At 35.9% G+C, this 18,228-nt stretch overlaps 2 protein-coding genes across 11 annotated transcripts in view; both read left to right on the top strand.

The window, feature by feature from the left end:
• The window catches only part of PUM2 (pumilio RNA binding family member 2), a 97,206-nt gene that overhangs the window by 38,708 nt on the left and 40,270 nt on the right, over positions 1-18,228 (top strand). For 9 of the 10 annotated variants that reach the window (XM_020898280.2, XM_020898279.2, XM_020898283.2 and 6 more), the window contains 5 exons: positions 189-459; positions 703-796; positions 10,832-10,957; positions 13,971-14,113; positions 15,592-15,721. In XM_020898280.2, the coding sequence (XP_020753939.1) occupies positions 189-459; positions 703-796; positions 10,832-10,957; positions 13,971-14,113; positions 15,592-15,721 (764 nt within the window). The remainder of the gene's footprint in view (positions 1-188; positions 460-702; positions 797-10,831; positions 10,958-13,970; positions 14,114-15,591; positions 15,722-18,228) is intronic. The other variant, XM_070451309.1, reaches the window with a different exon arrangement.
• Positions 7,183-8,410, top strand: LOC139029924 (ubiquitin-conjugating enzyme E2 N-like). Its single transcript, XM_070451317.1, has one exon. The coding sequence runs from the start codon at positions 7,252-7,254 to the stop codon at positions 7,708-7,710; it is 459 nt and encodes a 152-aa protein (XP_070307418.1). The 5' UTR covers positions 7,183-7,251; the 3' UTR covers positions 7,711-8,410.

Genomic DNA, 18,228 nt, shown 5'->3' on the forward strand with positions numbered 1-18,228 from the left:
TCAGCTTTTAAGTGTAAGCTGGATTAAACAGAAGAAAAAAAGTGATAAAAGAGGAATGCTTAGTGACCTAGGGTCCCTAATTTGCCTTTTGTGTTTTACCGCCATCTGTTTTCCATGATTTTCCTACTTTCTGATTTCACCTTTTGACATACTTGTTACTTTTACTCATTTCTGTTTTCTTTACACAGTCGTACTCCTGGAAGTCGTCAAGCCTCTCCAACTGAAGTAGTTGAGCGCCTGGGCCCCAGTACTAATCCCCCAGAAGGATTGGGGCCTCTTCCTAATCCTACAACCAACAAACCACTTGTTGAAGAATTTTCAAATCCTGAAACTCAGAATCTGGATGCCATGGAACAAGTTGGTCTGGATTCCTTACAGTTTGACTATCCTGGTAATCAGGTACCAATGGACTCCTCAGGAGCTACTGTAGGCCTTTTTGACTACAATTCCCAGCAGCAGGTAAAGAATACTCCTCCTTTAGCGATGTTCCTCTCATCTAGTAGCAGTATAGCCTGAAGTGCTGTGAGATGTTCACATAAATAATAGGGGTATTTTTAAACCCTTTAATGTTTTATTGAATAAAATGTCCTTATTGTTGAGAAAGTGATTAAAATATGTATTTGTAATATTCCATTCTTAGCTTTCTGAACAAAAATGAAATGCTGTGAGACTAATCTCTGTACTCAATACTTTTCTTAATAGCTCTTTCAGAGGACTAATGCACTAACAGTTCAGCAGTTAACTGCAGCTCAGCAGCAGCAGTATGCATTAGCCACAGCTCAGCAGCCACATATAGGTGAGTCTTTGTAAGTTACCGTTTTAATTAGTGTTAGAAAGTCTTGTGTTAAAGTGTTTAGATCTTATTTAATGGTGTTATTTCATTACTTTCTGAAACATCTCATTGAGATAAAACAGTAGTAGATTACATGGCAAGAGTAAAGATTAGGAAAGAACAGTTTGGCGTTTATTTTACTTGTATTCTTGGTGAAATAAAAATCTGTAACTTGATGGAAGCTGTCAGCACATAAGTTTTTTTTCTTAGTGTGAAGTGGAGAGCATTAAACACTTGGAAATTCAAGCATTGTTTTGGGTATTCATATCAAGTCAGAGTGTTTGTTTTTGAAATGGGTTGGAAGTAAGAATCACAAGACAATTTCTTTAAATTTTTTCTTCCTTCCTTCATTAAGCTATTTAGTCTTTGAGCTTTATAGTAAAGACTATAATTATGTGAAATACTATGATTACATATGTCTTATTGGTAGAGTTCAGGCATTAGTACCTGTTTTTCTGTTGAGGTTTTTTTTTTTAACTTATTTTGAAATAATTACTGGTTCACATGCGGTTGCAAGGAGGGTACACAGATTCGCCACCTAGTTTTCCCTAAATGACTACACGTTAACGTAATCAGAGTGTAGTACCACAGCCGTTGGTAAATGTGTGTATAGATGCCTGTCATTTTATCATGTGTATAGACTCATGGGAACCATTCTTACACCTGATTTTGGCCGACCTTGATTTCTTTCCACTCTCAACATCAGGATGTTTGGGGACCGGGGATGAGATAAACTAAGTTAGTTCTATTCCCTTAACTTTGTTTTGTTTTGGGTCAATCCAAGAAGTCTTTCCAGGTCCAAAATTTTATTTTCGGTTTTAATCAAAGTGACCACATATTTCTAGATGACTTCTAAGAGCAGCATGCACTCTGGACCTGTTTTTTTACACTTTTCCCCAGCCTTCTTTATCCCTGTATATAATGCTGCTTCACTCATTGTTAGAAACATTGATTCCTGTCTACTTGTGGGCCATTACAACACTTTTTGTTTCTTGACACTTCATTGTATGATTTATATGTGGTAGGCTGGGATACCTATTATTGCTCTTTCTTTTGGTAGTTTTAAATTTTCAGCTCTTGCCTTTTCTTTCGTATGAGCTTTAAAATCCTCTTATTTACTTCCATATGCATGTGTGCTCAGTGTCCGGCTCTTTGTGATCCCATGGACTGTAGCCCACCAGGCTCCTCTGTCCATGGAATTCTCCAGGCAAGAATACTGGAGTGGGTTGCCATTTCCTCCTCCAGGGTATCATCCCGACCCAGGGATCAAACCCATGTCTCCTACATTGGCAGGTGGATTTTTTACCACTGAGCCATCTGGGAAGCCCCTGTTTACTTTCAGATCAGGTTAAAATCTTAAATTAACTTATGAAAAGTAACATCTTTATGACATTAAGTATTCTTCCAGAACCTAGTGTGTCTTTAATTTTGTTAAAGTTTGCTTTTGTGGTATTTATGAGTGCTTTAAAGTTTTTCTCATATAAGTTTGCATATTTTTCAATAGGTTTGTTCTTTGGTATTTTATCTTTTGCTATCATTGTAAATGACTTCCTGGCTTTCATTATATCTTTAAACTGGTATCTCTGAAGAAAGCTCTTGATTAGTGTTTATTAAATTTTTTTAATGCTGTTTTCTAATAACTGACTCATTCCTGTGCTCTTAGAATTTAAAAGAATTGTATATAATATTGAGCTCTTTTAATTTGCTAATTTTTTAAGGATTTTTATCAGTATATAAATGAATTTAGCCTGTGTGTGTGTATGCATTTTTTTGTTAGATTTTGATATCAATATACTTGTTTCCTAAAATAGTTTAAAAGTGTTTTTTTTTTTTTTTTAGTGCCTTGGAGTATTTTCGATTACATTTGACCTTATAAAAGATTTGGCATAAGTTAGAAACTTCTTTGTGAAACTAGGGAGACTATGCAAATAAATCTGAAAACTTGAATAGAAAGGAAATTTGTAAGAAAGTATAACTTAACAAAATGGATCCCATCTTTGTTCCATTGTTAAATAGAGTAGAGTTGATCATTAGTCCTTTTATCCAGGTTTGCTGAGTCATCTCATAGCTGGCTGATAAGTTCATTTAGATTCAGTTCAGTTCAGTCGTTCAGTCGTGTCCGACTCTTTGTGACCCCATGAACTGTACCATGTCAGTGCTCCCTGTCCATCACCAACTCCTGACTTTACTCAGACTCATGTCCATTGAGTCGGTGATGCCATCCAACCATCTCATCCTCTCTCATCCCCTTCTCCTCCTGCTATCAGTCTTTCCCAGCATCAGTGTCTTTTCCATTGAGTCAGTTCTTTGCATCAAGTGGCCAAAATATTGGAGCTTCAGCTTCAGCATCAGTCCTTCCAATGAGTATTCAGGACTGATTTCCTTTAAGATTGACTGGTTTGATCTCCCTGCAGTCCAAGGGACTCTCAAGAGTCCTCCAACTCCACAAAAGCATCGATTCTTCTGCACTCAGCTTTCTTTATAGTCCATTCTGTCGTTTTTGAGATTGCCTCCAAGTACTGCATTTCGGACTCTCTTGTTGCTGACTATGATGACTACTCCATTTCTTCCAAGGGATTCTTGCCCACAGTAGTGATATAATGGTCATCTGAGTTAAATTTACCCATTCCAGTCCATTTTAGTTCACTGATTCCTGAATTGTCTATGTTTACTCTTGGCAGCTCCTGTTTGACCACTTCCAATTTACCTTGATTCGTGAACCTAACATTCCAGGTTCCTATGCAGTATTGCTCTTTACAGCTTTGGACTTTACTTCCATCACCAGTCACATCCACAACTAGGTATTGTTTTTGCTTTGGCTCCATCTCTTCTTTCTTTCTGGAGTTATTTCTCCACTGGATCTCCAGTAGCATATTGGGCACGTACTGACCTGGGGAGTTCATCTTTCAGTGTCCTCTTTTTGTCTTTTCATACTGTTCATGGGGTTCTCAAGGCAAGAATACTGAAGTGGTTTGCTATTCCCTTCTCCAGTGGACCACGTTTTGTGAGAACTCTCTACCATGACATTGTACCAATAGAAATATGTACTCCATAGAATTTAAAATTCTCTAGTAGCCACATTTTAAAAAATAAAAAGAAATGTGTGAAATTAGTTTGAATAATATTTTATTGATCCCGTTATACTTAAAATATCTCAAATGTAATCAATATAAAACTTAGTAATAAATTCTCTTTTTTATATAGTCTTTGAAATTAGGTATGCTGTATATGGCAGTAACTACCATAGCAGACAGTGCATGTTCTAGAATAGAGGTTGACAAACCTTTTTCTGTAAAATCCCAGATAACAAATATTTTACATTTTGCCTGCCATATTTTTTCCATCACAACTACTCAACCTTCCTCTTATAGAGCAAAGCAGCCATAGACAGTACCTAAATGAGTACAACTATGTTCTCTTCAGCTTTACTGTGGGCACTGTTACTGGAATTTTGTATAATTTTCATTTGTTACAAATTACTATTTTCAACCATTTAAAAATGTTTAAATCATTCTTAGCTAATTTATACAAAAATAGGTAGTAGGCTAAAACTTGGCCCATGGACTGGACCAGAAAGAGGTGATAGATACAGTATATTTTATGTTTTAAAATGTACATCTACACTCAAAAGAGGGAGAGAAAGAGAAAAGAAAAAGATGGGGTTGTTTTGATGGCTGGAGAGTTTCTGTAGGGTAGGAAATTGAGATGTGATCCATAGGAATAAACTGGAAATAAACTATGAGGGCTGCAAGAGGGATAAATAAAATGGCCTGCTCATCCCAGGACTGGGGTTGAAGGGGTTAGATCCCCAAACCACTAATAAAGACTTGATTTGGAGACTTCACCCTACAGTGTGTATTTGTCAGTTGGGATGGATAAATGTAAGAGAATCTCTCATATAAGATAGTATCTAAAACAGAAATTACAATGCAAACAACAATAGAGTTTATACCCATGATACAGAAATAAGAGAACTTTAAAGTTCTGAAAAGAATTTTTAAGTGTTTATTTAGAATATTAAGAGATAAAGGACATAAGTCATCAAAGATCAGAGGTCTTAAAACATCAAGAAAAAGTTCTGAAAAGAATTTTTTAAGTGTTTATTTAGAATATTAAGAGATAAAGGACATAAGTCATCAAAGATCAGAGGTCTTAAAATATCAAAATGATGTGAAAACAAACCATTTCAGAACCTTGTAAATAAAAACACATGGGGTGGACTGCATAATTAACTAGCTATCACCTAGGAGGAAATAGACCAGAAGATAAAACTTAGGAAATCTCTCAGAACACTGAAAAGTTACACATAGTAATCAGGATGTGGGATGGAGTAGGGAGTAACTAAACTAGTGCAAGGCTTTTTCTGAAGGCTTGAATAAATGGGGACACATGCCCTTTGTGGGAAACTCAGTACCTTAAAGATATCAATTCTCCTTAAATTTATATTGATTGGAATACCAACAGGACCTTTTTTCTTTTTTGAAACTTAAAACTTTGCTTTTGATGTTTATCTCAGAAAAGTGAAACCAGAAAGTTAATAGAACACTAAAGTGAGAGATGGACTTAGCCATATTTCAAAGTAATTATTATCTTCAGTGGTTAAAACATTGTGGCGCTGGCTTAGAAATATATAACTAGATCAGTAAACAAGAATACTGTGAAGTGAGGGTGTGTGTGTTTGGTGTGTGGTGGTAGTGTGATTTTTAGCCTTAACATTGCAAATTAATTAGAGTATCTTTGGAAAATGACTTGGAGGTAATTGGGTCATATTCTGATGGATAAGAATTTTAATGAAAAAATAGAAGTATAAAAGATCTGATAAAGTTTGTCTCTTTGATAGCCAAAGAACCATAGATTAAAACCAACTAATTTTAATACTTTATTTTACTTCTCACATTGTCAACTTTAAAAAAATTCAATAATACCCTATTTCATCTGAGTGTAGGTGGTATTCTCGTACTCATGGCAGTAGTATAAATTGGTAAAACTTTACTGGAGAGTAATCTGGACAGGTGGATGGAGATTAAATATATATGTTTCTCCATTTAAGTGAATTTTCATAAGGATATGATGATAATGTATACTTAAAGAATAATAGCATTATTAATAGCAAAAAGTGAATCATCTGTATATCTGTAGTAGACTAGTTAAATCACGTTCCTTTTATGTAGTGGGATCCAGAACTCTGCAGCTATAAATATTACTAGGAGGTTCCCCGGCAGTCTAGTGGTTAGGATGCACACTTTCACTGCCGAGGGCCAGGGTGCAATCCCTGGTTGTGGGAAATGAAGATCCTGCAAGCCAGGTGGCATGCAGCAGCCCCCTACACACACCACCAAAAAAATTAATATGAATAGGTATCCCTTGACATGGAAAGGGATCTGTGTTTAACTGGCAAGTGAGAAAAGCATATTAAAGTACCATTATACCCTGTAATATAAAACTTATCAGGGTGTTTGTATATATATATTCATTTAAAAATTTAGAAGGACATGTATTTATACATATGCACATATAAACATAGATTCAAACACATGTACATGTATACATGCAAACATACGCATTTATGTGTACACACACATAATAGGCTTCCCTTGTGCCTCAGCAATAAAGAATCTGCCTGCAGTGCAAGAGATGCAGGTTCAATCCCTAGGTAGGTGAAGATCCCCCGGAGAAGGAAATAGCAACCCACTGCAGTATTCTTGCCTGAGCAATCCATGAACAGAGGAGCTTAGCGGACTACAGTCGTGGGATCGCAGAAGAGTCAAACATGACTTAGTGACTAAACAACAACAGGGGCACACACAAGCATATGGCTTGAAATCTCATATGTTGTAAATATTTCTAAGTGAATCATGTGAGTTTAAAATAAGTTTTCCCTTTTTTGGCAGAAGTTTCAGTATATATACATTGTGCTAAGTTGCTTTCAGTCACTCTTTGTGACCTTATGAACCATAGGTCACCAACCTCCTCTGTCCATGGGATTTTCAGGCAAGAATGCTGGAGTGGGTCGCCATTCCCTCCTCCAGGGGATCTTCCCAACCCAGGGATCAAACCCACATGTCCTACAGTTCCTGCATTGGCAGGCGGGTTCTATACCACTGGCACCACCTGGGAAGCCCTGATATATCCATTAGGTGAAACTAATTCCTTCTTTTTCAGATATTTGAAACCTTCCTGCTTTTTGTCAGCTTTGTAGTATAAATATGGAGAGAGCTATATTAAAATCATTTCTGAAGTCAAAAAAGAAAATTGAGAAGGCTATAAACTAATGGTCAGTAAAGGTTACATGAGGACTTTGGCTTTCCACTTTTTATACTTAAATATTAATAGTATTTTGAGTTTTTAAAAGCAGTCTTTTTTAATAATAAAAATATAGAGGGAGACGAGACCAGAGGCCGAACTCGGGATCTGACAAGATGGCCGGGCTGCCCCGCAGGATTATCAAGGAAACCCAGCGTTTGCTGGCAGAACCAGTTCCTGGCATTAAAGCAGAACCAGATGAGAGCAACGCCCGTTATTTTCATGTGGTCATTGCCAGCCCTCAGGATTCCCCCTTTGAGGGAGGGACTTTTAAACTTGAACTATTCCTTCCAGAAGAATACCCAATGGCAGCCCCTAAAGTACGTTTCATGACCAAAATTTATCATCCTAATGTAGACAAGTTGGGAAGAATATGTTTAGATATTTTGAAAGATAAGTGGTCCCCAGCACTGCAGATCTGCACAGTTCTGCTATCGATCCAGGCTTTGTTAAATGCTCCCAATCCAGATGATCCATTAGCAAATGATGTAGCGGAGCAATGGAAGACCAACGAAGCCCAAGCCATAGAAACAGCTAGAGCATGGACTAGGCTATATGCCATGAATAATATTTAAATCGCTTCTATCCTCAAGTGTGCATCACTTCTCCTGTTCTGCCAAGACTTCTTCCTTTTTTGTTTGCATTTAATGGATACAGTCTTAGAAACATTACAGAATAAAAACCCAGACGTCTTCAACCCTTTGGTGATTAAATGCACATTAGCAAATCTATGTCTTGTCCTGATTCACTGTTGTAAAGCATGAGCAGAGGCTAGAAGTACCATCTGGATTGTTGCGAAACATTTAAAAGCAGTGGCGCCTCTCTGCTTTTATTCATTTCCCCCATCATGGTTTAAGTATAAAGCACTGTGAATGAAGGTAGTTGTCAGGGTTAGCTGCAGGGGTGTGGGTGTTTTTCTTTATTTTATTATTATTATTTTTTTTTGGTGGGGGGGAAGGTAGTTTTATTTTAATTTTATGGGCTCCTTTCCCCCTTTTTATGGTGATCTAATTGCATTGGTTAAAAGCAGCTAACCAGTTCTTTAGCCTATGCTCTCTAGCCAAGTCTAACTTTATTTAGACGCTGTAGATGGACAAGCTTGATTGTTTGAGCCAAAATGGGAACATTAAACAGACATCACAGCCCTCACTAATAACATTGTGACCTTACTGTCAAGTGTAGAATCCTCCCTTCAAGAAAAAGCTTGTGACCATTTTGTATGGCTTGTCTGGAAACTTCTGTAAATCTTATGTTTTAGTAAAATATTTTTTGTTATTCTAAAAAAAAATATATATATATAGAATATAAAGTTAGGTCCTGACTTTTCAATTTGTAGTTAATAGAAGTAGAACATGTATATCAAAACATCTTTATTCTTGTCGTGATCATCAAAAAAGCAAGAGAGTTCCAGAAAAACATCTATTTCTGCTTTATTGACTATGCCAAAGCCTTTGAATGTGTGGATCACAATAAACTGTGATAAATAAAATTCTGAAAGAGATGGGAATACCAGACCACCTGACCTGCCTCTTGAGAAACCTATATGCATGTCAGGAAGCAACAGTTAGAACTGGACAAGGAACAACAGACAGGTTCCAAATAAGAAAAGGAGTACGTCAAGACTGTGTATTGTCATCCTGCTTATTTAACTTAAATGCAGAGTACATCATGAGAAACGCTGGGCTGGAGGAAGCACAAACTGGAATCAAGATTGCCGGGAAAAATATTAGTAACCTCAGATATGCAGATGACATCACCCTTATGGCAGAAAGTGAAGAAGAACTAAAGGGCCTCTTGATGACAGTGAAAGAGGAGAGTGAAAAAGCTGGCTTAAAACTCAACATTCAGAAAAATATGATCATGGCATCTGATCCCCATTACTGCATGGCAAATAGATGGTGAAACAGTATCAGACTTTATTTTTCTGGGCTCCAAAATCACTGCAGATGGTGACTGCAGCCATGAAATTAAAAGATGCTTACTCCTTAGAAGGAAAGTTATGACCAACCTAGACAGCATATTAAAAAGCAGAGACATCACTTTGTCAACAAAGGTCCATCTAGTCAAGGCTATGGTTTTTCCAGTGGTCATGTATGGATGTGAGAGTTGGACTATAAAGAAAGCTGAGTGCTGAAGAATTGATGCTTTTGACCTGTGGTGTTGGAGAAGACACTTGAGAGTCCCTTGGACTGCAAGGAGATCCAGCCAGTCCATCCTAAAGGAGATCAGTTCTGGGTGTTCGTTGGGAGGACTGATGTTGAAGCTGAAACTCCAATACTTTGGCCACCTGATGCGAAGAGCTGACTCATTTGAAAAGACCCTGATGCTGGGAAAGATTGAGGGCAGGAGGAGAAGGGGACGACAGAGGATGAGATGGTTGGATGGCATTGCCTACTCAATGCACATGGGTTTGGGTGAACTCTGGGAGTTGGTGATGGACAGGGAGCCCTGGCATGCTGCGGTTCACGGGGTCACAAAGAGTCGTACACGACTGAGTGACTAAACTGAACTGAGCTGAATCACAGTAGAGGCACTAGAGGGAAATCTCGAAAGCCTTTGATGTAGGGCATAACTAAGAATGCAACTTTGAGCAAATGATTTTTTAAATAGTGCAGGGATTTAATTGAACCCTCTCTTTTATTCAAATGGCCATGTGTTGCCTGGCCATGAAATCAGTATTGTAGGTTGTGGCCATTATTTGTTAAAATTGGCAATTTACTTTAGAGTGCATTGAAATTTCGTAAGAGTAAACATTTTTTTGAGATTTTTGTTTGTGGCATTTGCGTGTGTGGATGCTAGGTCCATGTGAAATAATATTTTACATTGTGCGTCACAGTCCAGAAACATGAAAACCACTGTAATATCATAATCATAAAAGTTATTTTATGTCCTCTTGCTTTTTATGCCTATATCCATCCCCCACCATCTTTTCAACTTGAGCCTTTTTGAGCTCCTTTAACTTTAAACATGTTCTCTTTAGCTATTTCCTACCTTGTACTTCTCACATTTACTTTCCAGAAGAGGAAATTCTAGCATAAATCTTCCTTAGCCTCCTTTACCAAATCTATATTGGCATATATTAGACTCAGAAGTGGATTTATTATCCTACTTAAAACTCACTATTTTTCTTTTACTTTCAGAGTAAAGTCCCAACTGCTTAACATGACCCAGGAAACTTCATGAGTCTTCATTCTGATATGGCTCCAGTTTTATCTTACTACCACTCCATACCATCCTACCAAAAGCTCCTTTGACATCCTGTCTTTCTGTGCTCATAGCACTTACACTGTATTCTGCTTGTTTTTCTGACTAGATTGTGATTTGTGAGGGCACATCATATCTGTCCTCCTCAGTGTTGAATGCCTGGCTCATAGTTGACCTAATAAAGATTGAATGAAAAACCACTATTGAACAATAGTAGTTCTAGCTCTAAACATTTATTGTGTGCCTGTTATGTGCTAGTACTATACAATCATTTATATTTAATTTGAACAGAATTTACTGGTTATGTGCCTGTTGCATACATGAAGAATCCCAGAACCAGTTTGCGTTACATACTCAAGGTCACTTAGGTAATAAGAGTTAGAATCATCATATACTCTCTCCTCCCCAACCCCAATTTCAGAATAGAATTTTTTTTCCTAATGAAGAAAATCATGCATATGTTTTTATTATTTCTCTCTCTTTCAAATATAGCTGGTGTATTTTCAGCAGGCCTTGCTCCAGCTGCATTTGTGCCAAATCCATATATTATTAGTGCTGCTCCTCCAGGGACTGATCCATATACTGCAGCAGGATTGGCTGCAGCAGCTACATTAGCAGGTAACTCACTGTTCATACTTGTTGCTTATTCTGGATTTAGTTTTAATTTGGGGGTAAGCTTTACTTTTGTCTATTGGGGCAATTTGAAGTTCCTAGGGAAAACAGAAACATATCCAGAGTGAAATGAAGTTTCCAAAGTTAGTTTATTTTTTAACTGTAACGCTACAGGAGAAAACCTAAGTCTGATAACTCTTTTCCTCCTGGGCATAGTTGGTTTATATTTTAGTTTCATAGTTTTCAAAAATCTTAATTAGCAAATCTTTATTCTTGTAACTGATCCCATTTACCCACAGAGACAATGCAAATAAAGTTACTTCTCAGAAAATAAGCTGGACACTCACAGGTGTCTCTATCGCAGCTATCCCTAGGTCAGGAATAGTAAATACCCAGATCAGGAATAGGACAAGGTAAAGAGGTTCAGTCTTGAGTGAATGAGTATCTAAAAAGTAAAGTTTAATTAGCAATATTAGAATAAACAGGCAAGCTGAGGGATGAAAAGATGGGATTGAGTTGGAAAGAACATATTAGTAAATGTCAAAGCCTGATAACTGCCACTCAAAATCTGGACTAAAAAACAGAAGTACACAGTGTCACGTGTCAATTGTATTGCACTAAAGCTGAAAAAAAAATTTTTTTTTAACCAAATTGTATTTCCCATTTAAGTAAGGAAGACTTGTGTACTGGTTTGGCACAATATTATTGAGCAAAGTGATTTGTTGTCTAGGGTTTAGAGGGAGAAGTTGTTTTACATTGAGTAAGTTATAGAGACAGGAATGAATTAGCCTTAAGCATGATTTATGTTGGTTACCAAGACAGGAGCAGGGAGATATAAACAATGGAAGTGTGTTTCCTTGGTTGAGGCTGCTGATTGACTAGCTTTAGCTTTTCATAACTTGAAACTGTCAGTGATAAATTCACTGAATTAACACTGATCAATTAATGTTATATCTGCTTTTGGTAGTTATTTATTATCATGCCTACAGAACAGGTATTTTTTTCTTAAGCATTTGTGGGTTTCTTAGGTATCTGTCTACCTTTTTTTAATACACAAGAATTTTAAGACATGGGGGAAAATGTTAATTTCAAATTCCTGCTGGATCCCTTAGTTAGCCAACTGAAACTAACCTGTCACAATGAGTACTTTTGGTGTAGATCTGCCTGTGCTTCCATAAGGATATGAGCTTTCCTGGTACCATTTAACTGGATGTTAATGTGTAAAGTGCTGGTGTAGCTTAAGTACAGAGAATCATTAATCTGTGAATCTGTGGAACATGAAAGAAGCAATTTAAGTGATGATTAGTTTCAAGATAAGGATTCATGGCATTCTGGACTTACTTAGACTTTCTGAGATCAGCACTGTCCAGTAGAAATAGAACGTGAGCCAGATAATGTAACTTAGATTTTTTTTCCCTAGTAACCATATTATAAAAATAAAATACATGAACTTAATTTCAGTGATCTGTTTGGTTTAACTATTGATTATTGATAGTTTTTATAGATAGGTACGTTTTTATTGGTAGTTTTTATTGATCGGTACTTTTTTTAAATGCCAAGTCTTCAAAATCCCCATAGTAAGATGTGTTAGAACACATCTCAGCTCAGGCTATTCAACTTTCAACTGTTTAGCCACAGGTGACTTTTGACTGCTTTTGGACAGAGAAGTTCTAGCTGGATGTCTGATTCTTTTTGTTTTGTTGTGACAGTGTATACCTTTCTTCATAAATCCTTTTCTTATGTTTTAAGAGTCTTTATTGTAGATTTTGCTTAAACTGTCTTTGAATTTTTTTTTAAGCTTTTCATGTTAGCAGTTCAGTTACACCAGGCTTTATTTTCTTCTAAAACAAAGTGAAACCAAGAGTTTGACTTTGTAAAATACACGTTAGCTACACTAATATGCAATGCTTCCCTAGTAGCTGAGTTGGTAAAGAATCTGCCTCCAATGCAGGAGACCCAGATTCAGTTCCTGGGTTGGGAAGATCCCCTGGAGAAGGAAATGGTAATCCACTCCAGTATTCTTGCGTGGAGAATCCTATGGACAGAGAAGGCTGGCAGGCTGCAGTCCATGGGGTCGCAAGAGTTGGACACAACTTAGCGACTAAACCACCACCACCGCCACCAGATACACTAAAACCATATCAGTGGAATTTAGGACATGTTTGTTTTATCAGCAAGGAAACATGACATGTTAATTATTAATTTAATGGCAAGTCTTATTTTGTGTGATACTACATACTGACCAGAAATTAAGTTTTATCTTGGATAAAGTAGATAGAGCAAGAATTTACTGTTTTTTCCTGCGTTGCTTTCTTATGTCTGTGTCCCTTTATGATTATATAATATAGTTCATTCTTGTCTTAACTTACTGGTTCCAGTTTCCTAATCACATAAGCACTGACATTTCATTTGTTTTTATGTGATTTTCACTTGCTTTGTGACAGTTGTAACTGATTTTGTTTCAGATATGAAAAATATTTTAAAATTCTGTTTGCAAATAAAATATACTGTTAGCAAGCTTAGTACCAAAATGTTCCCTAATTTTATGTTATATTTTACAAATTAAAAGCCAAAAATGTTTTCCGTTAAAAAAATTCCTTTTTCAAAAGAGTGATGAATTGAATATAGGAAATCTTTATGTTGTCTAATGTTCCTATTTGTCAGTGTCAGGTGCATAAACTAGCATTCAATAGCTGTTGAAAAGGTGATTAAGTGTTCTGTTAGTTCATTTGTCCCTCTTGAGTTTAGTTTTATATCTTTTTATTAATACCACCTCTTTTCATTAATGTCACCTCTGAATACTTTCTTTTTTTAATAATCCATGCCTCAGTAGGCTGTCTCTAGTAGAATTGGGAAAGGGGAAAGCAATTCCATGTGGATATAGGATTGTAAGGACATCTACTCTAAGTCTAATGCACTGTTCCTTTCTTTATGATCTAATGGTAACTGACCAACCTTATTCTATAAAATGTAGTGACTTTTTTTAAATTTTTTTGGGGGGGTGGGATGTGGGGTTTAGGTCCGGCAGTGGTTCCACCTCAGTATTATGGTGTTCCGTGGGGGGTGTATCCAGCCAATTTATTTCAGCAGCAAGCTGCAGCTGCGGCAAACAACACAGCAAATCAACAAGCAGCATCACAAGCTCAGCCTGGACAGCAACAGGTATAGGCTTGCCTTCATTAAATAATATCTAAAGAGTCTTTGAAGTTGTATGAGCCCCTTGCATTCAAGATCTGTGTTTTTTCTCTGTTTATTTTTCCCAGTGTGTTTAGCATAGTACCTATCATATAGTTGGTACACAAGTATTATGGGTTTTTTTCCCTCTAGTTCTAATTATGTGAGTTTTAATATTTAGTTTATTCCACTTCTACATTTCTGTTTTTGAAACTGTCTTGAAATCTCTTAACAGTTTTTAATTTTTTCTTCACTTTTTTTTTTTCACTTCTTGAAGTGTACTCACAGTGTTTCTATTAAAGTGATTGTCAGTTCATTTCCTTCTGGATATTTAAATTACTGTTTTAAGTATTAACTTATTTCTGACCAGAAAAAGGAGGTTACTGGGTTCTTTGTTTTTAAGCAAGGAAAGATGAAATATTTTCAGTAAAGGTTAGATTTAGTTTCTTAAAACAGAAAATGTTTATCTTGAAGATTTTGTTCCCAGTTTCTGCTTTCCTGAACCTATTTTTGTAAATAAATGTCAAAGTAAAATTCTGATAAAAGTGCCAGAATGCTGGTTGTCAAATTTATCATACTTATACCAAAGAAGCAACTTAATGACAAGTACAGTGTTTGTTACTTGGCAGTTGAATTTTCTTTTTAAACTATGTTGATGTTCTGTTAAAGCTGTCCTTTGACTCAGTCCTTGTAGATTATACCATAGCACCATTTAATACTCTTAAAATCTGTTTTCTTCGGCTAAACAAATAAATCACATTGCCTATACATTACCCATACTTGTGGCATGATGCTTGCTTCCATGGTTGGACTTGAGATGAATCCCCCTTGTCCTGAACTGTTGAAGTATTTACCTTTGTGAAATTAATGTGTATCATGGTTGTGTTTTATCACTGTAAGAAGAGCTGTGTATTATGAAGTAGTAAAGTTTGACCATTCTTAAGAGTTTACACATTTTTTGATGAAATCTTTGTTCCTGTTTTCACCCTAAGATTTGACAGTAATGAGCAGCTTTTTGCTCACTTTATTAAAGCTTCTAAATGCTAAAAACTGGTTAAATTTGAAGTTTTCACTCTGCATCACAGTCTTGTAAGAGACTAATTGAATCGTCATTTAACTTACAGTTTTCAGTCTTAGAATATTACAGAATTTAAACTTTTTTCTTCATCTAAACTTTTGCCCTTTCTCCCCAAATATCTCTCTCATTTTAATGCTACTTTGGTAAGTTAAAGATCACAAACACTAGAAATAATTTTTTGTGAAGACCTTATAAAATCTCCTTGTTGCTTAATAGATTATGTTCTTGAATTACATAATTTGTACTTTTTAATGGTAAACTGACATTTCTTTGAATGTAAATATGTTCAAAGAATACCCAAAGGCTTTCTGCAATATAAAGTTGTCCAAGATAAATTAATTTGTTATTTTCTAATATCGTTTCTAAGGAAATCATTTGTCCTTTGTAGGTTCTCCGTGCTGGGGCAGGTCAGCGCCCTCTTACTCCCAATCAGGGCCAGCAAGGGCAGCAAGCTGAATCACTTGCAGCAGCAAATCCAACTTTGGCTTTTGGTCAGGGTCTTGCTACCGGCATGCCAGGTATATAGTTGGTTGATTGTGGAAATTTGGATAGATTTAAAAGGTTTAAAGTAGATTGTCACACCGAGGAGTGGGAAAAATCAACACACCTTAAAATCCTACACTGCAATAAATTATTTAGAACTCAGGTGCCAATAGGTGAAATCAGTATCTTTTGTGAGACTTAATGACAGGGATGACAAATGTACATTAGAATTCTCAAAGACATTTTTTATTAGTCTGCTTATAGTGTGAATCATAGCATCTTTCTAATGGAGCGTAGCTCAGAATTCTTAATGCAGTGCTTTAAGAAATAAAACCATTTGTTAGCATGTAAGACAAAACCTATTTGCCATTCCTGCCTTACAAGGTTAGTCATTTAATTAGTTAATGTTGAGAAATGTACATTTTCCACTTAGGACTTAGTTCAGCCTTATTTAGTACATTTATAGTATTTTAATCTATTGATATTTAAAACCTAATGGCATCAGTATTTAGTAAATTTTCTCCCCGTTGCTGCAGTACAACTTTTAGAAAAGACCAGCAAAATACATTTTTTGTGAAGTTAATTTGTGTGAAAATTACTACTCTAATAATGAAAGATGGAAGGTATTTTTCTTAAGCTAATAAAGTGGCACTTGTTAATGTTTTTAAAGTGAAATTTAAAGGTTACATTTGAATGTCTGTAGATAATGTATCACCTGTTCTATTCCTTCATATCTCTGCACTCCTAAAGACCCACTTTTCAGCATGCTGTTTTTTTACATTTAGTATAAGAGTACTCCTTTAACTATGTAGAGTACAGCTGACGCTTGAACAACCACCGGTTTGAACTGTGTGGGTCCACTTGTTGTTGAATCTTTTTCAGTAACGATGTACTATAGCACTACAGTCTGTGGTTGATTCAGTCCTGCAGGTGCAGAATAGTGGGTGTGGAGGGCTGACTGTAAAGTTAAATGCAGATTTTTAGTTGCACAGAGGGTCAGTGCCCCTAATACCTGTGCTGTTCAAGAGTCAACTGTACTTATTAATGAAATACATGTTCCAGTTTCATTTAATTGTGCTGTAGATGAATTTTCTCTTCAGATCATGTAGGAGATGTGTTTAATGCATTGGAGAAGGTCCTGACTTACATGATTCGATGGTTTTTTAATACGCTGCTAAGTATTTCTTTATATTGTTTTGAGGAATTCTGTATCAGTTACATTCATTCTGTTCTCTCTGAAATTCTAAGGTCAGAATTTACCGTCTTGTTTAGCCTACTGAATGAAAAAGGATGTTAATACTGTCTCTGAAGTACAAATGATAGTAGAACAGGGCTATTCTCGTTATTTTCCTTTTTTACCCCAGCTACATCTTGCTTCATGGAAGCTACTGTCCCAGAGCTGTTGTAGATTAGAGACCTGGCAAAAGCAGCTCTTTGTGAAATGGACTGTGAAGCTAAAATTACAGGCACGTGTAGGGATGGAACAAAGCTAAAAAGAACTGAACTGGGAGTTTATGAAAGCCCCTGCTAAGACTGTTCTGGGTCCCTCTTGTTTCTTAGCTTAAATAGGAAAGGGAGAAGAGTACAGAGTACCATAGTCCTGCCTTACTAGATTCTAAGTAGGACTGTGATTTAAGAGAATGCTTCTGGCTTGTGTATATTTGCTACTCCCTTTTACTGTTGCTAATTTTTTTTTGACTTTTGATGCTGGTCCTATCATTTACTTCCTATAAATGCCTTTGCTCCTGTTTCTCATGTTCAGCTCATGTTCTTGTTGACTTAAAAAAAATCAAGGTATTTTGCTATTAATTTTATCAACTTTATCAATTTTATTAACTTTATCAACAAATAATATCAACTTTGCTATTTATCAAGTTAATTTTATCAACTTTTATCAACTTGGCTATTAAGTTTATCAAAGTTGATAAATTTATCTTCTCAAAATTTATCTTTATGTTCACTTCCATTCTATAAGAAAGCACTTTTTTGTTTTGTTTTGTTTTGTTCACCAGTGAACTCTATGTTGGTAATCCTAACAAAACCATATTTTACAGTATATTTGTCTATAAAGAATTGACTATCTTTGGAGTGATGAGAAATTTAAAAGCAGGTAAAACTTTTAGGAAGAAATCAGGTTATTTTACCTAATCTACTGAGCCACAACATTTAGTTCCTTTATGACTATAAATGTAAAAATCACTCTCAAAAAGGGCTTTACTAGAATTAATATTGTTGTTCCTAAGTGATGTGTTGATTGTTTATATCGTTCTCTCACTATGAAACTTTTCTCTGTCTTCTGTACTTCATTCTGCCCAGGACTGTGATGAAATAATTCTCCTTTATTCAAATAGTTACAAATAATTCTCCTTTATTCAAATAGTTACATAGTTATAAAATTTTATGTGCTAATAGAGGAGCTTGCTTAAGAAAATTGATGTTTTTCTTCAAATCTCATAGAATTCTTAGCTTTTTCACATTCTGTGTTTCACTTCTCATCCATTAAATCCCTATTCCTTGTACTATGTTGATTATAGACTTTCAG

Source organism: Odocoileus virginianus, chromosome 2, assembly GCF_023699985.2.
Source record: "Odocoileus virginianus isolate 20LAN1187 ecotype Illinois chromosome 2, Ovbor_1.2, whole genome shotgun sequence".
NCBI classification, from domain to species: domain Eukaryota; kingdom Metazoa; phylum Chordata; class Mammalia; order Artiodactyla; family Cervidae; genus Odocoileus; species Odocoileus virginianus.

Excerpts from the sequence above, each read along its gene's own strand:
- LOC139029924 (XM_070451317.1), top strand. The coding sequence starts at position 7,252 with ATGGCCGGGCTGCCCCGCAGGATTATCAAGGAAACCCAGCGTTTGCTG.